This window comes from Geotrypetes seraphini, chromosome 3 (genome assembly GCF_902459505.1).
Source record: "Geotrypetes seraphini chromosome 3, aGeoSer1.1, whole genome shotgun sequence".
Classification (NCBI taxonomy): Eukaryota; Metazoa; Chordata; class Amphibia; order Gymnophiona; family Dermophiidae; genus Geotrypetes; species Geotrypetes seraphini.
The window spans coordinates 357,870,342-357,893,930 of NC_047086.1; the positions used below are offsets into that span (position 1 = coordinate 357,870,342).

The 23,589-nt window shown below is 40.2% G+C and overlaps 1 protein-coding gene across 3 annotated transcripts in view; it reads right to left on the reverse strand.

Annotated features, from left to right (window-relative positions):
* Window positions 1-7,582: 7,582 nt before the first annotated feature.
* The window catches only part of RAB3GAP2 (RAB3 GTPase activating non-catalytic protein subunit 2), a 191,409-nt gene continuing 175,402 nt past the window's right edge, over window positions 7,583-23,589 (reverse strand). For all 3 annotated transcript variants that reach the window (XM_033936867.1, XM_033936866.1, XM_033936865.1), the window contains 6 exons: window positions 22,159-22,233; window positions 21,602-21,820; window positions 15,517-15,606; window positions 15,198-15,419; window positions 12,764-12,922; window positions 7,583-8,976 (listed from right to left, as the gene is read on the reverse strand). In XM_033936867.1, coding sequence (XP_033792758.1) covers window positions 8,827-8,976; window positions 12,764-12,922; window positions 15,198-15,419; window positions 15,517-15,606; window positions 21,602-21,820; window positions 22,159-22,233 — 915 coding nt within the window. In that variant the 3' untranslated portion in view covers window positions 7,583-8,826. The remainder of the gene's footprint in view (window positions 8,977-12,763; window positions 12,923-15,197; window positions 15,420-15,516; window positions 15,607-21,601; window positions 21,821-22,158; window positions 22,234-23,589) is intronic.

The window sequence follows — 23,589 nt, forward strand, 5'->3', positions numbered from 1 at the left end:
GGGAGGGATGGAAGGGAAGGGAAGGAAACAAAGATGCCAGATCATGGGATGAGTGGGGTGAGAAAGATGGAAGGAAAGGAGACTAAGATAACAGACCTGGGAGTAGGAGACAGAGATGCCAGATAATGGGGTGCCTTGGCCTCTTCTAATTGTTCATTTACAGCTAAAAAGGAATTTGTAGCTTGAACAATTTGAGTTCTTAGCATAGATATATTAATTTTTGCCTCATCTAAGTCTTTGGACAGCTGATGACACTGAGTGTTCAAGTCAGTATTTTCTTGTCTTATGCTAATAAGTCCTCTACAGAGGCCTTGAATGAAAATACACTTTTGTTTATTTGTTTTCTTTCTAAACTCCTGAGAATGATTAACCATTTGTTTCTGAATATCGTGCCATGTGTGTTCTGGAAAGTTACCCTCATATGGACCCCCTTTCTTGTCAAAATATTTATGTACAACATCTATGAGTTCTTGAAAATCAAAAGAGTTCATATTTGAGGCTGCAGTCTGCCTTGGTACCTGGGCCTTGCTCATCCCTGTCTGTGTGTAGCCTTTGAGATTGATATGCTCCCACTGATGAAGGAGGGAGACTTTAGTTAATAGGTAGAAAAAATGAGGTAAAGCGTCTTAGGCAAGAGTCATTGGCATAAATAATACACTTATGCCCACACTTGCCCACACTTTAAATGCAAAGGTTACTACTTGAAATTTACAGGCAGAAGTTTAGCAGGAAAAAATATAAGAAGTTTGTTAGAAGAGGAGAGATGCCAGCTGCCAGTTCCAGTCCAGTGTGCACTGGGCCTTTCACCAGGGCAGAGACTGACAAGAAATAGAATTAAAAGCACAAGGTAAAAAAGTAAAAGTTATTAGTACAGATGTGGCGTGTCTTAATTGAGTGACTGTTTTAACTTTGGACCATGGTTTTCTTCAGAGCAGCTCAAATATTCTTACATGCAACACACTCTAGCAAGCATAAAATGCAAACTGGCACAGGTAAACTACAGAGACTTTTGATAGTAAAATCTCACCAAATATAAAACCCAAAATATTACTGGAACTTTTCACCAGTGTGTCACCAGTCTAAAGTACAATTAATCTAAGGGTTTTCCAAGGTCTTTTGATTTCTATCTCACTCTGTCTATACTTCACAAAGTCTTTTGAGGGGAAAATACCATCTCTCACCTTGTCTTAGGCAGCCAATAATCCTATTGCACAGTGCCTACAAGAAAAAATAAAATTGAATTCTACTTACCCAGATTAAATCATCAGGAAGGACCGAGACAAGCCCCTAAAATCTAAGGTTTGGAGATCAGGTCCCCCACACTGTGAGGTTGTAGGAGTTATGGGAGGTGCCCTTACAAACGCCAGGCCCCAGGTTCAGTTCCCTCACAGAAGATTCACCAGGAGTAGAATCAAATAAGAAACACAGCCAGAGGTGATTGCATAAAGAATATATTATAGAAATAGTCTTATAGAAAAGCAATATTTATAAGCATTACCATTAAGCATTACAATTAAGGAGAGAGCAAAGCAGTTTCCCTGCCTTACAGAGTTCAGAGGCAAAGAGACAGAGAGGCGTGAAGTTCTAGGGAGAGACAGAGAGAGAAAGGGGGATGGGGGTGATGGTCTAAGTTGTGAGTTCCAGAGATCAGCCAGAGAGAGAGAGAAAGAGATAGAGAGAAGGATAGACAGGGAGATAGATAGACCATGTGTGTTGCAGAGAGGAGGCTTTTATAGTTTTGAATCTTATTCTGAATATAGAAACTATTGTATTTCCCAGTATCTTTCTGTTTATAATTTGTAAACTGTTTGATAATTTAATTGATAAGGAAGGTGTAATACTTGCAGGTATGGTAGATGGGATTAGTCTCTGGCTTCTTTGTCCCATTCAAGCATTCTATCTTCTTGATAAACAATCCAGTCTGGCTGGATGCTTAATGTATGTGAATTCTGTGCAGGAGCACAGAATTGTGCATCAACATTCTAGAGTCAGATTGATATAATTTCCCATAGACCTTTGCTGACATTAGTTACGCCAACTGAAAATGCTGATTGTTAGCAATAGCTATGCTGACGGGGATCACGAACAGATCGGAGGTTATCATGCCGCTGTACTGGGCCATGGTGCGTCCTCACCTGGAGTACTGCATACAGCACTGGTCGCCGTATATGAAGAAGGACATGGTACTACTCGAAAGGGTCCAGTGAAGAGCGACTAAGATGGTTAAGGGGTTGGAGGAGCTGCCGTACAGCGACAGATTAGAGACATTGGGCCTCTTCTCCCTCGAACAGAGGAGATTGAGAGGGGACATGATCGAAACATTCAAGATACTGAAGGGGATAGACTTAGTAGATAAGGACAGGTTGTTCACCATCTCCAAGGTAGGGAGAACGAGAGGGCACTCTTTAAAGTTGAAAGGGAATACATTCTGTACAAATGTAAGGAAGTTCTTTACCCAGAGAGTGGTGGAACGCTCTCCCGGAGGCTGTCATAGGGGAAAACACCCTCCAAGGATTCAAGACAGTTAGACAAGTTCCTACTGAACAAGGACATACACTGGTAGGGCTAGTGTCAGTTAGGGCACTGGTCTTGTTGCCCCTAATCCCCCTCTCTCCCCTGTGGTATAGGTACCTCTCTTCTCTTCTTCAACGCAGGTTGCCACTTCCAGTCTTTGGCCCACCAGCAGCATCAGCTGGACACTGCCTTCAGCAGTCCTGAAAGCTCTCCTTCGGCATCCACTTCCTATCCCCACAGAGGCAAAGCTGCCAGGCTGCTGAAGGCAGCATATTCAGCTGATTGACGCTGCCAGTGCCCCAGAGAAAGCAGGCTTGCCTTCAGTGGACTAGAGCAGCATGCGGACACCTGGACAAAATGAAAAATGGGCAAAAGCTGTCTGGATGCCTGACAGAGCCCTTAAAAAGAGGACATGTCTGGGGAAACCAGGTTATCTGGTAACCCTACTGAAGAAAGAATAATGAGGATAGGAAGGGCAACTGTAATTCAAAGAGCAGGGGCCTGAATGGGGAGATATGCTGAGAAAAGGGTTTCTGAGTAGAGTGGATCAGGTTTGAGGGAAGAAGTACTAATGGGTGAAGAAAGGGATGGGAGCATCAGGAGTGGTGCAACTAGGAAGAAACAAGAACATACAACAAATTTGTTGAGTTTTGTGGCCTGGTTCCAATCAATCAGCCATGCCTTACAACTAAGCGAGCCCAAGAATCATTGAGTGTGAGATGTATTTACTAATTGAGTGGGTAAGTCTTGGGTAATGAAAGGACAGACCTGGAAACCCCCACACAGGAAAGGGTGTGCCACCCAGAGGGGCTTGGAGATACATCAAATAGGAAATACACATATCCTCAAACTAACCCAGAGTGAAACATGGAGATTAAAACAGAAATATTTTCAGTTGTGAAATAGAATTAGTAAAAGTACAGGCAGAAGTATTTGACCAAATTATTCCGTCAAATAAACCTTTTTCTAGCATTACCATAAAGCCAGAGTGCCTGTGTACTAACAAGGAAAATAAAATATTCAGAAAGACCCACTCATACTAGAGGAAGAATAAATTTCTTAACAAGTATCATGTGGTAAGCAGTATTTCTGGGCAATCTGAAATAGTCCAGTTTAAGGTCTCCAAATTCCCATTCACCAGTAACCAGTTGTCATAGCGATATATGGATAGGTTTTATTGTGTTCCACACAGAACAGATCCTGTTCACACCCACACTGCTCCTTGTGAACCTAGGCAAGTCACTTAATTCCCCCTTTGCCCCAGGTACATTAACTGTGAGCCCACTGGGACTGACAGGAAAAAATGCTTGAGTACCTGAATAAATTCATGTAAACCATTCTGAGCTCCTCTGGAAGAACGATATAATCTGCTGGAGTTTTCTCCAAAGATGGATTTGTGAATTATTTTTTTCACAGGTAGTCAGTGTAGTTTGAATAGAGGTGGTCTGGCCCTCAAAACGGTGTGATTAGAAGATCAGCCTTCCTGATGAATTTTGGAGCACTTGCAGGCATTTTATTTCTCTCTCTGTGGCAACATAGTATAGTTGCAGTAGTCTAGGCAGGGCAGTAAGACAGCTTTGTACCACCTTCCTAAAGGGTCTGATAGTTCTCTTGTCTCAGTCTGAAGAAAAGTTTCTTTGCTATTGAGGCAATTTGGCCTTTGAATGATAGAGTGGAGTCTAGTGTAACTCCTAGCACCTTTGCGAAGTTCTTTATCTCAAGCATTTCAGCAGTTCAGCACAAGTTCTTTGCAAGGTAGCTGCCAAACTAGAGAACCCTGGTCTTTTATTTGTTGATTTTAAGGAAGTTGTTATGGGCCCAGGCACACAGGCTTTCAATGGAAGCTTTTAGGAGGTGCAGGGTGTCTTCCAGAGATTCTTTGGCTGCACAAAATATGAAAATATCATCTGCATAGGAGAAAACATGCAACTAGGGGGAAGGGGAGACTGTTGCCCAAAGATCTTAGGTAGATGTTGAATAGGGAGGGTGAGAGTAGGGAACCTTGTGGGAATCACACAGTGGGGTATCCAGCTCTGGGATCTTTGGCTACACTTCCAAACCTCATAGAACCTGTTTTTCAAGAACTGTGAGAACCAGTCAAGGACTTGATTTTCTTTAAAAATAATAATTTATATTCCACATATCCTACAATTCTATGCTAATTACAAATTATTCAGGGACTCAAGCATTATTCCCTGTCCTGGCAGGTTCCTACTCTATCTAATGTACCTGGGGCAATGGGGATTATGTGACTTGCCCAGAGTCACAAAGAGCAGTGCAGGATTTGAACACACAACTTCAGGGTACTAAGGCTGTAGCTTTAAACACCGTACCACATACTCCTTGTATACCCAGTCCATCCAATCTCAGCAGCAGGAGGGAGTGGTCCACAGTGTCGAAAGCAGATGAGATGTCAAATTGTATCATGACTGTTTTAACATTGCTCTTCTGCACTGTAGTTTGTACTGTGATTAACAGCATGGGATGCTTTTTGCACACTGTGCAGTACCCTCAGTGCCGCACTTCTGCCTCTAATTGAAAGACTAGAGGATCTCTCACCCAAGAATCCATTTTCTGACATAAGGGATCTGATTGGGAACTCTTGCTTGCTCCTGTGCCTTTGATCTTTTCTCAGCTATCTCACTTTTGGGCAATGTTCCTCATTATTCTTGCTCTAGGAAACAGTTGAGCACATTTTTCATAATGTAGTATGTCATGGTACAGACTCATGTACCAGAAACAAAAATCATAACTATCTATAATGATCACTGCATCTTAGCTGAAACGCAGACATGAAATAAAAATGATGGAAGAGAAAGAAGAAGAAAAACAAAGCTTTAACAGGAAAGAAAAATCTGTATTAAAAAAGGGGTAAAAGCTATAAAATATTTAAAAAGTCAAAAGTAAACAGACTGAAGGGAAGTGTGAGGCAAAAAGCAGCTCCAATAGTTCAAGTTACTATTCTTTGGATGATGTCACCTACTTATCAAAAGAAAAAGGCAGCTACACCTCAACTGGCATAGTTGGCTCAGTCTCCAAGGCACCTTAGCTAATTTTCATGGCAGTTTTTCTACAGAGGCCAATCGAATCCATAGAAAAATTACAAGTAAAGATGTTAACTTACAGATAATCCCTCAATTTTTGCTATCTGAGTCCATGAGAGAGGATCACATCTCCAGTTTTTATTGTCATCACTTTTTGTATTTTAGATAGTAAAAACCACACATAGAAAGGAATGCAAAGCTGCTTTTAATGAAACAGTATTTTGGAACAATTATGTCCTTCCACCAGGCTTCACACAAGCTAAGTAAATACTAGTGCCTCTTAGACAATTATACAAACAAATCAAAATAGGAAAGGCTGAACAATACCTTGCATATACTGCAGGGATACATTAGGTGCCCATAAAAGAACTAGTGGAATGAAAGTGGCAAATTTACCAAGGTGGGCAACTAATTCTGATAGCTTCCTACTTCTGTTTTACATTACATTACATTACATTACGGATTTCTATTCCGCCTATACCTTGCAGTTCAAGGCGGATTACAAAAGATTTGACTGGACATTTTCCAGTGAAGATACAATTTTTTTTTATTTTTTTTTTTGACAGAGGAGAGATAGCTGGATAGATTCCTAAGGGGATTTAGGGGTTGGATAGTAAAATGACAGTGCTGAACTGTGTGATATGGACAAAGAGAATATTGTTAGAGTAGGTAAGATTACCATCTAATTTTTGGGTCTGTTTGCTTGGAAGGTGTTTAGGTGGGTTATTTGGGGACGTAATATCTTGAGGTAGGTGAAGAATGGTTAAGATATTTGGATGAATTTTTTGAAAAGCAGGGTTTTGATTCCAGGGACTGAGACCCAGGCAAATGGTGAAATGCAGAACTGTACAAAGAGCAGCTTTAATTGCTGTAACATAGTTGATTTCGCTTCAGCTCCAGTTCTTCTAATGGTGTCAAATATATGGGTTTGAAGTAAATATATTTCCAGGGCACTAACACAGACCTATTCAGACACAGGAAGAATCCAGCCACAACACTCATCACATGGCCCAATTCAGATTCACCATGAGCCTGCTTTAGGACAACACAAAGACCTCCATGGCACATTTTATGTGAACTATTAGTTTTCTTAGAATTTATTTATCATGTGAGCTATACATTAGTTATCAGAGGATAATGTAAACTTGCACTTTTAGAATTGAGTTTTTATTCTTCACAATCTCTAAATGCATATAATTATTAACAATTCCAATGTCAGGTTAGTCCAGTAGATCAATGGCAGTGCTGTGCAATACCACAGGGGAGAGTGGTGGAGTTCAATGCTTGCAGTTCAGGTGAGCTGATGCTGCTAGGGAACGAGTGCTCACATTCCCCCACTGAAGAGAGCATTATAGGGACTGCACATTAACAGCATCTACTAATTCAGACCTCTCTCTGGGGCTCCTAGCCCAGGAATACCACTGCAATAACTGGGTAACACAGGAAAGCATTTAAAATGAGGACAAACCCCGGGTAGCAGTGCGCCAAGGCTCATGGTACAGCAGCACTGCTGAAGCTGATTTAAACTGAATTGGAAGTTCAAAATAAAAAGAACTGATTACTGGACCAAAAAATAAATAAACCATGACTTCCAGCTCTGACATCTGTATGATAAGTTGTTAAAATAAGGACAAGAAAAGTTTTATACACAGGTACTATACAGCAAATATACATCTAATTATGATATTTTGTTTACCACTACTCTATGTGAATTAAATAATTCATTTTTATTTTATCTTCCCACAATGTATGAGTTTAAAAATCACACATTTCATTAAAAACATAATTGCCTCTGATATTAAGATTTCTGTGCACTGCTGTCTTCTTTTCGGACAAAGATAAAAGACAAGATGAATGAAGATTTAGCTACTTAAATTAACGTGCAGGTAACAGTTTTTATTTTATTAGGTATTTGGTGGAGAAAATGGGGAATGAATCCAACAGGTACATAAAATATATATTATGGATCACAATCACAGACTGCTGATAGAAATTTTTGCTTTAACTGTTTAAAATTCAGGACCTCAGCTACTTAGAAGGCCACATTATGGTGGTGGCTGTTTGCAGCATAAGTTTATATTGCAACCATAAAAATGTTTGTTGCATAAATTCATTGCCTAACAAAGACCCCCCAAAGTCTCTCCAACAATACAGTACTGAGAAACAAAGAGAAATATAGCCTACTGCTTAAATATATTTGGCTTGAAGATGAAGCAGTCTGTGTGTGTCTGCAATTACAGACTGTGTATCTTTTCCCACTCATTCTGTCATTTATACCTGTGCATAGCCACTCAGCTTTTCTTACCTTAATGTTGCTGGTAAGATAAAGACAAGATCCCTGGCACAAACTAGATCCCCCCCACCTCCCCTGCACATGCAGAGCCTGTAGACAATGATGCAGTAATTTCAGCTCTCCATCCTCTACCGTTACATCTGTGCTTACTGTTCCCATTAGTGTTTTAAGGTTATACTATATAGCTTCCTCTATTCATAGATGTGCAGTTTCTGTATGATTTTCTTTTCAACAAGCTGAATTACAGGACCATGATGACAGGAAAAACCAGGACTGGCTCAGCCCTTTCTTCCAGATATGGAATTATATCATAACCTGAATACTAGAATGCTCCAAGTCATACGGGGCAAGGTGAACTACGTCTTGTTTTTTCCCATTGCGCCTAGGGATTTATTCCAGTTTTTAAAATAAATGCAAGGCCAAAGCCATACCAATATCTAGTAATCTAAAGAGCAGTCTGAACGCAAGTGCCCAAGCCAGCAACCCAAAGCTAAGGTTCTGGACCCACCAAATCCAGGTGTCTTGTGCTGCCAGACAACAAAGGAGGATGGAGTATTTCATTAACATTTATACTATTCTTCCACTTTGAGACTGCTGAATGGCAGATACAGCAAGTTAGCAAACAGCCAAAAGATATAAAGCAGAGTCATGAACACCACATCAAGCTATTTTTTTTTTAAGTCAAGGAATTAGGATAAAATGGCTGTTAAAATTGGCTACACTACAAATGCTCAAGTAAGAAATAAATAATGCAGCATTTGCAAATGAGGCTTTCATGTCCAATAATATGCTGTGGAATTCAGATGGGATGATCATTGGTTTTAAAACCAAGCGCAATACTTGACATTTGAGTTTCTTCTTACAAAAGCCACTTGGAGGTAGTCTTCCTTTCCTTAAGCCTGGCTTGGTAGAGTGGTGTGGAAAATGATCAAGCACTACTTGTGTTCCAGTTGGCCTAAAGTGCTGGAATTATTGTCATGAAGGGGACATTGCTTCCACGGCTTCTATCAAGTGCAAAGCCAGGCTATACTGGCCATGGTTTTCTGGCAGGAGTTCTATCACTTTATCCACTAGCTTTCCTGTTGTTCCAATTGGCACATCTGTATTTTTAAGGTCGTGAGGATCCTACAAATAACAAAACAAAACAAAACACATTCATTAAAATGTTGATCAAAATTCCTTATATTAATTTGTATCACATGCACAATTATATATAATATAAAAATGTACATATTTATATAAATACTACTTTTAATATGAAATTGTGAACTCGCAATCCCTTTTTTAAAATAATGTATAAAAACTGACAGTGCTAGTCAAAAAACCCTAAAAAGTGTTTATTACTTTTAAAAATCTGCATAAATATTAAAACAACATTTGAAAATACTACTCTAAAAATTTAAATGCAGATGTTGCTGCATAACAGGCACTCTTTCCATTTAGTTTCCATAAACCCCTCTTGTATTATGAATCTGAGTAAAGCAAGGACATATGCAGAGTGGCCATAGAGCAGGGGTGTCAAAGTCCTTCCTCGAGGGCCGCAATCCAGTTGGGTTTTCAGGATTTCCCCAATGAATATGCATGAGATCTATTTGCATGCACTGCTTTCATTGTATTCTAATAGATCTCATGTATATTCATTGGAGAAATCCTGAAAACCCGACTGGATTACAGCCCTCAAGGAGGGACTGACACCCATGCCATAGAGACATCACACTTAAAAGAGGCGAAAAAGCCCCAAAACAGGAAAGCTGACATTTGTTTTTGTTAGAGATCCAGCTTGTACAGCTATGATTCTACTAAACATTGTACATATTGGCCTATATGCATTAAGCAGTTTTCCCGACACAAAAGGGGAAAGTTATTTAGTATATCAAGGTCTGAAAGATGAAGTATGGCCTCAATAAGCATATCACAATAAACTGAAGAAACTTCAACCAAAGTGGGTGAAGCTCCATAATCTGAGGCTTGTTCCTTTGTATATGAAATACCTTCAGTGTCATTTTGGTTTATACCAGTGGTCCTGAGTGTTTGAATACTCAATAAGCTATTCAACTCTCCAGAGGAGGAGGGAGGGATGTTACCAGTGGTATGTCTCAAGGTTATATTCTTGTGCCTGTTCTTTTTAATATTTTTATAAACAATATTGCTGAAGGGTTGTCAGGTAAGATTTGCCTCTTTGCGGATGATATCAAAATTTGTAATAGAGTAGACATCCCAGATGGTGTGAATACCATGAAGAAAAGACCTGGCAAAGCTTGAAGAATGGTCTGAAATTTGACAGCTAAAATTTAATGCTAAGAAATTCAAGGTCAAGCATTTGGGCTGCAAAAACCTGAAGAACTTATGTGCATGACAGAAGAGCAGGACTTGGATGTGAAAAGGTGGCCAAACAGGTTGAAAAGGTGACAGTGAAAGCCAGAATGCTAGGGTGCATAGGAAGAGATATAGCCAATAGGAAAAAGGAGGTATTGATGCCCCTGTATAAGACTCTGAGGAGACCTCATTTAGAATACTGTGTACAATTCTGGAGGCCACACCTTCAAAAAGATATAAAAAGGATGGAGTTGGTCCAGAGGAAGGCTACTAAAATGGTGCTGGTCTTTGTCATAAGGTATATGGGGACAGACTTAAAGATCTCAATATGTATACTTTAGAGGAAAGGCAAGAGAGGGGAGATATGATAGAGATCTTTAAATTCAATAAATTTAAAAAAAATGTTACTCACCAGCAGTGGGTTTTTACCTAGGAGATCTACATTTATCTTAAAGGATGGAGAAAAAGCCTCAAGATAAACTATTCACGCAGCAAACGTAAATGATTTAAAGATGTAGTTTCTATTGTTTAAATACCTATGTGGCGTAAATGCTATGAGTCGAGTCTCTTTCATTTGAAAGGAAGCTCTGGAGAAGGCATAGGATAAAGTTAAGAGGTGATAGGCTCAGGAGTAATCTAAGGAAATAAGAAAGGGTGGTAGATGCATGGAACAGTTTCCCGGTAGAAATGGTAGAGACAAAGACTGTCTAAATTTAAGAAAGTGTGCGATAGGCACGTGGGATCTCTTAGAGAGGGGAAGAGATAATGGTTACTGCGGATGGGCAGACTAGTGGGACATTGGCCTTTATCTGCCATCATGTTTCTATGTTTCTGCTTCCTCTTGCAAGTTAAATAGTACTAGTACTAATCATAAATGAAATCTTGCTTAAAAATGCTAGACAAACCTCAGGTATGACCTACTCTGAGGAAAATGTATTCTTGTCTGATTTAGGAGATGAACTGGACAATTCCTCCTCTTCTGATCAGGAGCATTAGGAACAGTCCAACCAGTTCTGCCTACCTTCTGATTCAGAAGCCTTCTTGAATACACAGAGCCCCCTGGAGCAGAAGTTCTTAAGTCACTCCTTGGGGTACCCAAAATCAGTTGGATTTTAAGGATATCCAAAATGAACTGCATGAGAAAGATTTGCTTTCACTCCCTCTATTGTATGCAGAACTATCTCATGCATATTCATTTTGTAGGTTCAGGCCTTAAAAAAAAAGTTATTCAGCATTTTATGTCTGTCATACAACAGCTTCACACACTCTTCTTAGGTAGATGGGATGATTTTTTTTATTTTTTTATTTTTTACCAAACATGGTCATTAGAAGCTGACCAAGATCAGCTCAACCTTATAAGGGCCCAATTTTGGATTTCTCATTTGATTTCTTTCTAATACATCTTATAGCCCAATCTAGAATGGTTTATATGTATGAGGGGGTGCTTACAAGTTATTCCACATATTCACCTCTAAGTTCAATACATTTGGCACATTGAGTCTGAAGCTTCTGAATTCTTCCAAAAAATACTCTGATGTCTGGTCATTGATATATTGCTCTGCTTCTTCAATCACCTCTGAATCACTTGAAAATGGTCATCCTTTCAAACTCTTTTTAAGGTTTGGAAACAGAAAATAGATGGAGCAAGATCTGGTAAATAGGGTGGATAATCTAACATCCATCGTTTTGCCAGTCTTGTGACCAAGGTGCATTGCCTTGCAAAAAGAGAACTCCTTCCTGCAGCTTCCCTCTCTTTTTTTTCTTTCAATACCTCCTTTAATTGGCACAGCAAGTTACAGTAGTTTTCTGCTTTAAGGACTGTTTTGTCTCAGGATCATAGTGGTATAACCATATTTCATCAAAAGTAACTAGTTGTTCCAAAAGTTGGCACCAGCTCACTGAAAAAGCTGCAAAATCAACTTGGAAGTGTCCACTCAACGTCGTTTCTCGTCAGCATGTAAACCTTTGGGCACCAACTTTGCCGACAGCTTCTGCATATCCAGCTGTTCGTGGCTTATATAGACAGCACATTCCCTGGATATCTGTAGTGTCTCAGCAATTGTTTTAGCAGATATTTGCCGAATCTGCCAAAATCAGGTCATGGACACGGTCAACAATTTCAGGAGTTGACACCGTTTGAGGCCTCCTAGACCTTGCTGCATCTTCAGTCTCAAAATCTCCACACTGAAAGATTACACACCACTCCTTCAATGTGAAATACGATAGGCATTTTATTTATTTGTCGCGCAATGTTTTTATCATACATTCATGGATTTCCTTTGACGTTTTCTTTTGCAGGAATAGGAACTTCATGACAGCTTGGAGTTCCACGCTTTTCGTTGACATGGTTCAATCAATGATCTGAAACAATGTCAAAACACAGCATTACAATTCTGCAAATTGGCTCTTTGCAAAATAAAACAACACTCTTTTCAGCTACAGTGGCAACTTAACGCACAGAATTTAGGAAACTGGTTAGGCTGAGAACTTTTCAGCACCCCCTCGTAGTTTTTCATGCTACAGAGAAAAAAAAATGGTGGCTATTCTTTGCTTCAGTTTTGATACTTCCTAAAGGCTTTAGCTTGCGTATACTTACCATGGCTTTGAGCCAGGTGCAGAGTGTTGGAGGAAGCTTGGCAAGCAGCTCCATGCCCTCTTTTGTCTGTGTGTGCAACAATGCATATGACAGGCGCTGTCCTGTCAGCACCAGCAGCTGGGATGCCAGGACTTCTTTGTCATGCACTTGGAGAATGGCCTAAAAAACAAACACAGACAGCTGATCATGTCAAAATGTATATCTCTATCCTAAGAAATCTGTTACTTTTCTTCCTCTGTTGAAAGATCAATCCACAAAGCACATTTTTTCCTTGGTCAGAAGAATCTCAGCAGTGATCCATAGTTGCCATTTAATCAAGTAATACCTCTCTTTGCAGCATAGGAGCAAAATTATTCAAGCAGTGTGTTGTCAAAAAGAGATGAGTTTATGAAAACACACTGACCATTCAGTACAAAGCTGGTATGATACAGGGGTAGAAAGGCTTGGGGGAGACCATCAAACTAAATTATTATCAAAATTGAGGTGTTTTGAGGCAGATAGAGGCTTTTAAACCAAAATTAAGAAATCCAAGATGGCCACCACTGCAGCATTTTGGTGCCAAAAACTGGACTGGGGTAGAAAAATGCAAAGTTAGAAAATTGAAAAATAGGATTTTGGAGACAAGGGACCTATAGAGAGCCCACAATACTGATAAAACTTCCCTTTTAAGACACCCCCCCCCTCCGGATGTCTCCCATAGACAGTAATGCACTGTATTCACAAGCAAGGTACTGGACCTGCATCAGCTCTGACTGCAGTTGGAACAAGGGGAAGATTTCTGCCTCGCAAAAGCCTGAAATTCTTGTTTCTTCAGGCTGCCTTTTACACAGACCTCATGGGTCTGGAAACCTTGACCCCAACTAGCTCCTCACGTCTTCAGGGAGGTTAGGGTGAACACAGCTGGACCTTGATTCTCAGTCTTACCAATCCTTAGGCCCCTCCCAGTGCATCTCAGGATGCACCAGGGCAGGGGCAGACCACCATTTTGAAGAGGTGGCCCGAGGCAGGAGGGAGTGTGCATCCCTCCTGTCCATCTTCTACAAAAAGGTAAGCGAGAGTGTCGGGGGAGGGTTCTTGAGCTGGGGATCTGACCAAACCCACCCAGTCCACCAGGATTTTGTTTTGGGGACTTGGTGTGGGGGAAAGTATAGAAGGGGGCTTGATGTCATGAGGGGTGTCAGGGGGCCTCGATTTTCTTTTAAACCCCTACCAGTAAGAAAGCAGGGCTGCAGTCTTTTTTTTTTTTTTTTTTAATACTATTGTGCCAGTGTTGTGTATATGCACAAAGCATACACAACAGCTACTGGGCAGCTCCAAAGCTGCTGGAAAATAGCGATACTAATTAACTTTTTGCGATGCATTTGCATAGGGGTCACGTTGGCTGCTATGAGGATTGGTTGTAGCCACGGAGAATCCTTCTGAATATTGGGAGGAGGGATTGTGTGCCAGTAAGACTGCTTTTACGAGTCTTACTGGCATGGAAACCTTTTGTGCATTGGGGCCTCAGTTGGTTGCATAAAAATAAATATAAATTTTATAAATTAAAGGCATGTTTCATTAGTTGTTTTTTTTTGACCATGCACTCAGGGAGAAGGGGTTGGGTAACCATTAGCTTTCATTTGCCACCAGTGTGCTTTTCTCCCTCTCTTCCCCTGCCCATTCTTATTTTCTCCCCCATTCCTGTCTAGCTCAGATTCAGACTGAGATTTAATAATGCGTTTACTGTGTTAATGCATGTCAATGTGATTTAATGCAATTAGTAAATAGGTCCCTTTGACCATAATGGAACCTGTGCAAAATAACTCATTAATGTCTAATAATACATATTAACAGGTTAATGTGCATTATTAAATCTAGCCCTTTGGCTTTTTCTGGAGTACGGCACTATTGTACCCTTCAGCTGGAACAGAAGTCCACTTCTATGGAACCTCTACCATGGTGGTAGAGGTTACAAATAAATTTGATCAGAGCTCATGTTGTTCTTAGATGTTAAAACACCTACTTCTCTTGAGCCTTCTCTAGCAGGCCCTCTGTGGAAGCTTGTTTTTCAATTACAATAATAAAATGTTGAATGAATACAGTACTCTTCATCCAGATTTTCAAGTATATGCTTACAGCCAATACCAGGCAGAAAAGCCTGCAAGTACATTTTTTAAATGGAAGGCTACTGAGGGAGGGCACCACAGCCCTCGGTACTTGTATGGTTTTTCATTTATGTCTGCGTTTTTCCCATGTACAGTGATGGAGACAATGCTTGTGTACCAAATTTACTTTTCGCTATCAACACACATGCACACGTGAAGGTGATGTTGGGACACAGAGGTGAGCTGCAGATAGAGGTGGAGGTGGACTGTGCCAAGGCAGGCACAGCCTTTTATCCCACGAGTTTTTGGTTTGAAAACGGTATTACTAAAATTAAAATACGCAGGATTACCTCTTCTCCTAGATGGTCAATTCCATAGCTATACAGTTCAAACACATAATGACGCCTGATCACATCTTCATTTACTTGAAGGTGCTGGGCCATTTCCACTGCTAATGCTGTCCAATCTAGATCTTTTCCAGCCAACGCAGCCGAGGCTTCCTCTGTGGCACTGCTGGAGTTCTGGGCCTGATGCTGTACATGAACTGCTGCGCTGACAACCTTCATTAAAAACTTGAAAGGAGGATTTAAAAAAGAATGGCACTGATTTAACGTCAGTGAACTTTTATCCCTTTTATAAAATGAAAAAAAAGCAGCAATTTCAATGTACCTGTTGTCGTAAGTTTACTAAATTTGGGTCCATATCTCCACTGGGTAGCAACTGTATTGAAGCAAGGTCCTTAAAAAAGGCATTTTTGCCCTAAGCGTGAAACAAGAAAACATTTTTGTGTTAGTTTTGCAGGCACAAAAGGACTGTATATTGAATCCAACTATGAAATCTGTGACCTAGAGTATGAGTCCAGGCTCCAGGTGAGTTAAGTGCTGATGTCACTGCTCTTTTACAATGCCACATAACAGGTGTGTGTTCCCTAACCAAAAGGCTAATTCTGTGATGACCAAATAGGTATATGGGGGGGGAAGAAGTATAAAAACAGGGTGAAAAAATCTACAGGTGATTACAAAGAAAAGCTCATGCCATGGGACCAATGAACAATGTGGTGCCCATACCGCACACGTGCCAATGCCTTCCCACCTGTCATCATTTTGGGGGCCACCAGTTCAGTAACAAAGCTAAGAAACTAACTAGGGAAGATGGATGGGTTATGAGAATATATGCCTGCAGTATTCAGAAAACACCTGCTACAGGTAAGTATCTTTGCTTTCTCTGAGGACAAGAAGGCATTATATTCTCACATGTGGGACTCCCAAGCTGCCAGGATCATGGCTCTGGATGAGTATAATGGATATATATGAGCCTGGTAAAATCCAAATGAGTTTGAAGGAAGGCTGGAGCTCAGGAAGTAAAAAGATTCTGTAGAACTGCTTGTTCAAATAGACTGATTCTTGGAGTTTGCTCCGAACAGTAGTGAGAAGTAAAAGTATGGATTGAGGACCATGTGGCTGCTTTGCAAATGTCCTTAATGGATGCAGAGTGAAAATGACGTTTGGAAGCAGCTATAGCTCAGACACTGTGGGCTGTTACACAGCCCTAGAACATCAGCCCAGCCTGAGTATAGGCGAAGGAGATAAAGTTTGCCAGCCAAGTGGAGATGATTCTCTTGGAAACACAAACTTCAAGTCTGTTAGATTCAAAAGCCACAAAGATCCTATGAGATTCAGTGCATTCTAGGGACTATCATAGGAGGGTGGATTACATTAAGAACTTTTCTAAAAGCCACTCAGTATCCTCTTTGACATGGAGGGGAGAACAGCCAATGTAAAATCTAAGGGCTAAATGGCCCAGGAAGCTTGAATAACTAGGACGCCAGAAAACAATCGACATTCCTTTTTTTTTTTTTTAGTTCAATAATTTTATTGAATATTATAAGAAATATAAACAGAAAGCAGCTCAAACACATAGAATCATAATAAAAATCATGTATCAAATATTCGTATCTACAATCGTTTGAATAGAACTAGATTAGTGAAAAGGATCCAGAGTATCTGGAATTGCTTAGAAAAGAAACAGAAAAAGACAGAGAAACAGGAGGGATAAGAGAAAGAGAGAGAAAGATAAAGGAAGAGAGAGAGAAAGAGAAATAGAGAGAGAGATAGAGAGAGAGAGAGGCAGAAGTGTCTATAGAGCAGAACGAACATATGAATCTAAGAATGACCAAGGTGATTTATTTCGTGTCAAGTTTGTGGAGGATCGAGAAAACAATTTCTTCTCATATGCATAAGATTCAAATTTGTGGTACATACTTAAAGAGTTCCACCAGAAGGTATAGTCCAGTAATGAGGATGATTTCCAGTTTTTCAGAATATGCATTAGAGCTGTCACAAACATGGTGTCAATGAGTTTAGACGGGCAGTTTGATTGTGCAAAACAGGGGTGTTGAGAACGAAGAATTATAATGTCCATGGAGATCACTTCTGAACATTTAGTAATAGATTTTATGGTATCCCAAATACGAAGCCAAAAGGAATGAACCATATTGCTGTGGAAAAGCATGTGATCAAGAGTTCCGGGTGCTTTCAAACAGTTCCAACAGGTAGAGTCTTGTTGTAGATTCGCTTTCCACATACGATATGGGGTCCATACTGCATTCCACATAATAAAGTACATTGATTGCGAAACTCTGGATGATAAAAGAGGACGATTTGTGGAAGACCAGAAGAGTTCCCAATCTATTTCAGAAAGCGTGGTTTTCAAATTAGAGTCCCAATGGCTCATAGATTGAGATGAAAAGGTGAAGAAGTGATCTCTTAGTATACCATAAAAAAGAGATATTGCCTTACCCTTCAGTAAAGCCAGAGTAGACCAATGACGAACAGTATGAATAGAGGTCATAAAGTCAGGGCGTGTATGTATATTAGCTAATATTCCAGTAAGCATAAGCCATTGTGAACGTACAGAGGATGGGAGTGAGTATGTGGAACGGAAAATATCAAAGGGGACAAAAGAAGTAGAGGAGACCAATTGATGAACAAACCACACACCCGCCCGCTGCCACCTCTTCCATGAGAGGGATCTTCCGCTGATCTGAATTTTAGAGTTATTCCAAAGGGACATGAGTGGGCCTTCATCAGCGTGAATCTCAGCCGCCGCATCTAATAGGCGTAAAGCATGCTGCGTTGCACACAACAAAGAATACCCTCTCAGGTGTCTAGGTATTGACACTGTAAGAAAGCACGAGACGTGCAGTGGTGTACATAAAAAGCGTTCCATTTCAAACCATGCTGGTTGATCTTGAGGGTTCGAATCAACTATCCATTGAGCTCCATATTTGGCTAATGATGCAATATAATAATAATAAAAATCTGGTAGATTTAGGCCGCCATTAATCTTAGAGGCCTTCAGCTTGGCGAGAGCAATACGAGGTTTTTTCTTGTTCCAAATAAATTCAGAGATTTTCATATTAAGCCAATGAAAGAATTTTTTCCGGCATAAAAGGGGAAGCATAGAAAGAGTGTAATTAATTTGTGGGGCCAGAGTCATTTTAACGGAGGCTATTCTACCCCACCAGGACAGATAAAGCGGGGACCAACGCGTTGTAGTATTTAAAACTAAATTTTTGATTTTGGATATGTTAAGATCCTGAGCATGAACTGGATCTTTATGAATTAGGATTCCCAAATATTTCACAGCTCCTTGTGACCATGGAAAAGAGAAATGAGCTAGATCTGAGGAGGAAATATGGTCATTGAGAGGAAAGATCTCTGACCTCTCCCAATTGACAGAGTATCCCGAGAGACGAGAATATTGGGAAACAATGCAAATGAGATGGGGTAAAGAGACAAGAGGATCTCTGAGAAAGAGGAGAACGTCATCGGCATAAGCTGCTAATTTAATGTCTCGATTGGATAAGGGAATACCTTTTATTAGGGAACACTGTCGGATAGCAGATAATAGAGGTTCCAATGCTAAATCAAATAATAATGGTGAAAGGGGACAGCCTTGACGGGTACCTCTGTGAAGGGAAAATCTATTAGAGAGAGAGTTATTAATCAGAATACGGGCCGTGGGTTGTCGATATAATGTTTCTATCCAATTTGTGAAAAAGGAACCAAAGTTGTACCATTTCAGTACTCGGAATAAGAAAGGCCACTCCACTCGGTCAATCGACATTCCTAATGTAAAAAAAGGGCCCAGAGTGGCCCAAGGATCAAAAAAATGAAAAATTGACAAAAATGAACCATAGTTGGGTAAAATACTGGAACATGATAAAAATAATGAACCATGAAGAAAATAATGAAAAATAATTAAGGGAAGGCATAAAATAAAGGTTAACATGTGACATGATGAAGAGAGAACTAAAGACATAGCTTCTCAGCTGCATGGAAAGCAATGAACTGATGAGTCTCATGAGCCGATGTCAGGCGGGAAGACAGTGGCACATGGGCAGTATAGGTACTGTCAAAAATTTTTAAGCGACAGTGTACTTGGCAATGTCCGTACCAGGATCCATGGATGACATTACTCACATGGAGAACATAATGCCTGCTTGTCCTTAGGCAATGCCATGTTATTACAAGGATAAGAAGTACTTTTTTTTTTTTTTTTACAACTAATACTTTTAAAGACATGGTAGAGCACATGGAATTTTTGGACAATGACAGAACTGAAGCCCTACAAAGTAATGGAGTAGATCAATTAATAAACTTCTAACTGGGAAGATCCTGCAAAGTAATACTATAAAAGACTCAGAAATGTCAATTTCCTCTTTGTTGGCTGGAATCAGCTGAACTTTTGTTGCTGAGCAAAGCATAAATATACCAGCTTGGGCTGCAATTTAGATAAATAGGGTAATATTTTGGGAGCTACAGAAAACATCTACCTAGTAGGCTGCAGATGGAGCAACCATAATCTCAGAGTGCAAGACAAAAACATCTCCTGTTTTAGAATCATAATGTTCTTCGTCTTGCATTCAGAGATTAGGGTTGCTGTCCTTCAGATACACCAAGCCAGTCAGGTTTCTGGGATACAAACAATGAACATGCATGAGATGGATTTACATACAATAAAGAGAATACAGCCTATTGTGGGTAACGTGGCCTTTAGTCCTGGACAGGACAATGTTGTTTTTAAATGCTGGGCGAGAAAGGGGCTCTGTAATTTAGGGCATTTCCTTATGGCGGATGGTGGTCTTTCTCCTTTCCCAGCTCTCCAGGCATCCTGGTCCCTCAGCATTACAGATCATTTTGCATATCGACAACTTGCTCATTATGTAGCTTCTTTATCTAAAGAGTCCTTGACTCAGACCTTTCTTGTCACTTTACAGGACTTCTTTTTTGATGCTCATTGGGACAGGCTGTCCGTCTCCCAATACCATCGTCGGCTGGTGGTTCTGCAGCCGCGTAGGGATATTAACAGCTCCTTATCTTTATGGGCTCGAGATTTGGGATGCTATCCTCGGGTGGCATCCTTGGCTCCTCTGATGCAGCAGATCCCTAGGGTGGTGCAGAGCGCTGAGCTTCAGGAATGCGAGTTTTGAGTCCTTCATAGGAGCTATATCTCCCAGAAACAGGCTTTTCATTTTGGGTGTATCCCTACCCCTACTTGTCTGAAATGTTGCCAGGTTGATAACTCCTTGGCACATGGTCTTTGGTCATGTGCAGCAATTGCTACCTTTTGGCTAGAGGTCCATTGCTATTTGCAGACCTTGGTGGGCTTTACCCTCCCCTCGTGGGTTGAAGAGATTATTTTTTTGGCTCAGGGACATCTGGGAGGGCTCTCTGCGGGCGATAGTCTACTTCTCCACAAGGGCTATATTGTGGGGAAGAAGTGCATCCTGAATCATTGGCTTCAGGACTCCCCACCATCTGATATTGGTGCAATAAATTTAATCTTAATGGTATGGGAATTTATGTCAGCTCGGTTTTCTTATCATAGGAGTAAGCTCTTCTTGTCCGTTTGGGCATCTTATTTGGATAGCTTACCCCCTTTAATTAAAAGTCAAGTTGTCAATCGATTACGGAAGCCAGTGGTACCTCTACTGTCAGTGGGTTGAGGGTGGGTTTAGGGGGGTGGGAGGTGCTGGTGGGTGGGAGGATGGCGGGGAGGGGTAGGGGGGGTGTCATTGGGATGGGGCCTAGCTGGGTCCGGGCTCTAAGAGCCAAGCCTGGACCCTACTTGTCTTAGCTCGTTTTCTTTGCTCATTGTTTGGTTGTGTTATATATTGAAAATGGATATATCTGCTATTTTGCATATATTTTGCCATTTGAATAAAAAAAAGTTGGTTAAAAAAAAAAGACAACGCATATAAATTTATCTCATGCATATTCATTGTGGATCTTGAAAAGTAGACAGGCTTTTGCAACCAAAGACTGGGCTAGAACCCCTCCTCTAGAGTGACACCTACTGTATGAGCCTGCACTTCAGCCTTTGAGGAAAGGTGAAAAGAACCAGCAGTCTAAACACTGAAGTGATGAACCAGTGAAAGGCAAAAGCATGCTGAATTATGACTGATAGAATCTACTGTAAACATGAAAATGGTGACATATGGCTTGGAACTATCTGTATTCTGTGCTGCAATATCGCTTACAGCTTCTAAGGGGAAAGGGTATGTTAGCTCAGGATTTATGACACCATCTGGTGCCTAGTTCTACAGCAGAAGTGACAAGGGTACTGGAAGGAGTCTATCCCTCTCTGCACAACTGCTTTAAATAATAGAGACGTGACAAACAAATCTAAAGAATATGCCTCATAATGAAGTCAAGAAAAACAGCAAGAAGGCTCCAGAGAAAACACATACCTTACTATCAAAGAGCGTGAGAGGCTTAACAGACTTCAGTGAGAACCTCATTATTCCATTCAAGACGGAAGACAGCACAGAATGGTGCTCCACTAATGGATAGTGGATGTGTTTCTGTTCTAGGGCTATCTCCACTATGGAAGTAGGACCTTCCACCGACATCCACACATCTTCTGTGTCCAGGTATGGTGCCTGCATCTCATCGCAATGAATGTCAGCCTGGTACAGCAATGCAGAGGATAGTGTCAAGCATAGGAGAAATATGTAATATCTATTATCAGATGCTCACATCCACATTTAGTTTTTCTTCTGGAAGCAGTCGACAATGTGAATTTCTAAGTCTATTGTGAAATAAAACCTCTCTTTATATATAACTTGTACATAATGCATGAGCTGCTTCTTGCCTTCAAGAAATATAGTGAAAGAGATGAGTAACAGAATGATTGTAAGAAATGAGTACTCAGGATATGTATGTGCGTGCGTGTAGTTGCTGGCTCTTTTTAATGTGATCTCTTGTTTGATGCTTATTTTGCCTTGGACAGACACACCTCTCTTACCTCCATCAGTGTCTGGAGAAGATCACAGCAAGAGCTAAGGAATGAAGTCATTGCAGTATCACTCATTCCTACATCCTGTGTGAAAAAAAAATAAAATATACATGCAGCAGAATACTTCTAGAATGCATGTTACCTACAATGCTTAGTTATAGTGCTTTACTGACACACACTGGCTGGAACCTAGACTAAAGGATTTGCAACTATTTCCTCAACAAATGACCTCTAAGTGGAGACCCAGTATTATTAGTCTGAAGTTTCTATCACTGGAGAGACTCTGGATTGATCTGGCAATGAAGGAAATGTATTACAACTGTTCTACAGATGCTTAAGAGGTTGTGACCTTTTCAGATACTAGATGCAGTAAGTGGCTTAGGGTTTGCCAAGTAGTTCAGAGTTGTTTAGAATCATTTTCCATTATTTTATTTTATTTTTTAATTCTTTATTCATTTTAAAACTTTCATCAAGTGTACAAATATTCATAATAAACATAATTAGTCTGAGCACTTGAACATCTTATCATTATAACTTATAAGTAGAAATATAATCCTCACCCCACCCTCCCTCAAATCCCTCTATTCATTATAAGATCATATATTTGAAACCCTCCCCCCACCCAATACTAAATGGTATATAATTAATAGAAAAATGGCATCTAATCATGACAGAAAGATGTTAATGGCTCCCATATTTTAATAAAATTTTTATAATTTCCATTCTGTACCGCTATTGATCTTTCCTTTCTATGACATATGACATACTGAATTCCACCAAAAATTAAAATTAAGCCTACTATGATCTTTCCAGTTATTAGTAATTTGTTGGATGGCAACTCCAGTCAAAATCATTAAAAGTTTGTTGTTACACGCTGATATCTGACTCTTTTTTCTCATAGACATTCCAAATATCACAGTATCATAAGATAACGCTACATGGTTTTCCAATAAACAATTTATTTGATCCCATTATTTTTAATACATTTAAATCATTTATTGAAAGAGATTTGAGGGAGGGATGCAGCCTGGCTATTAAGGGGGGGGAGGTAAGGTAGGGTACAGGACACTGTGGAGGTGCCCTGGTTTTGGAAGTTACCACAGTTTGTGCCTCCCAGTTAGAAGACTATATGAGTGGGATTAAGGGGAAATAAAGTGGACATATTAAAATTACCTCTGGAAATGAGTTAAATAAAAAAAATAATTGTAAATTGCAATTTGTAATTTTAAATTTTTTTAAAAAACCAACCCTATGTCATATTTATTAGAGTTCTGGGGTACCTTGTTCAAATAAATATAGCTCTCCAAGCATTACCAGAAGGAGACCAGGACCAAGATCTTGGTCCTGATGAAGGCTGATCATGATACCCTCCACACACTAGTCGCGATCCAGTGCTCCCCCCCCACACCCCCAATCTTGCACAATAATCAATTTTATGTA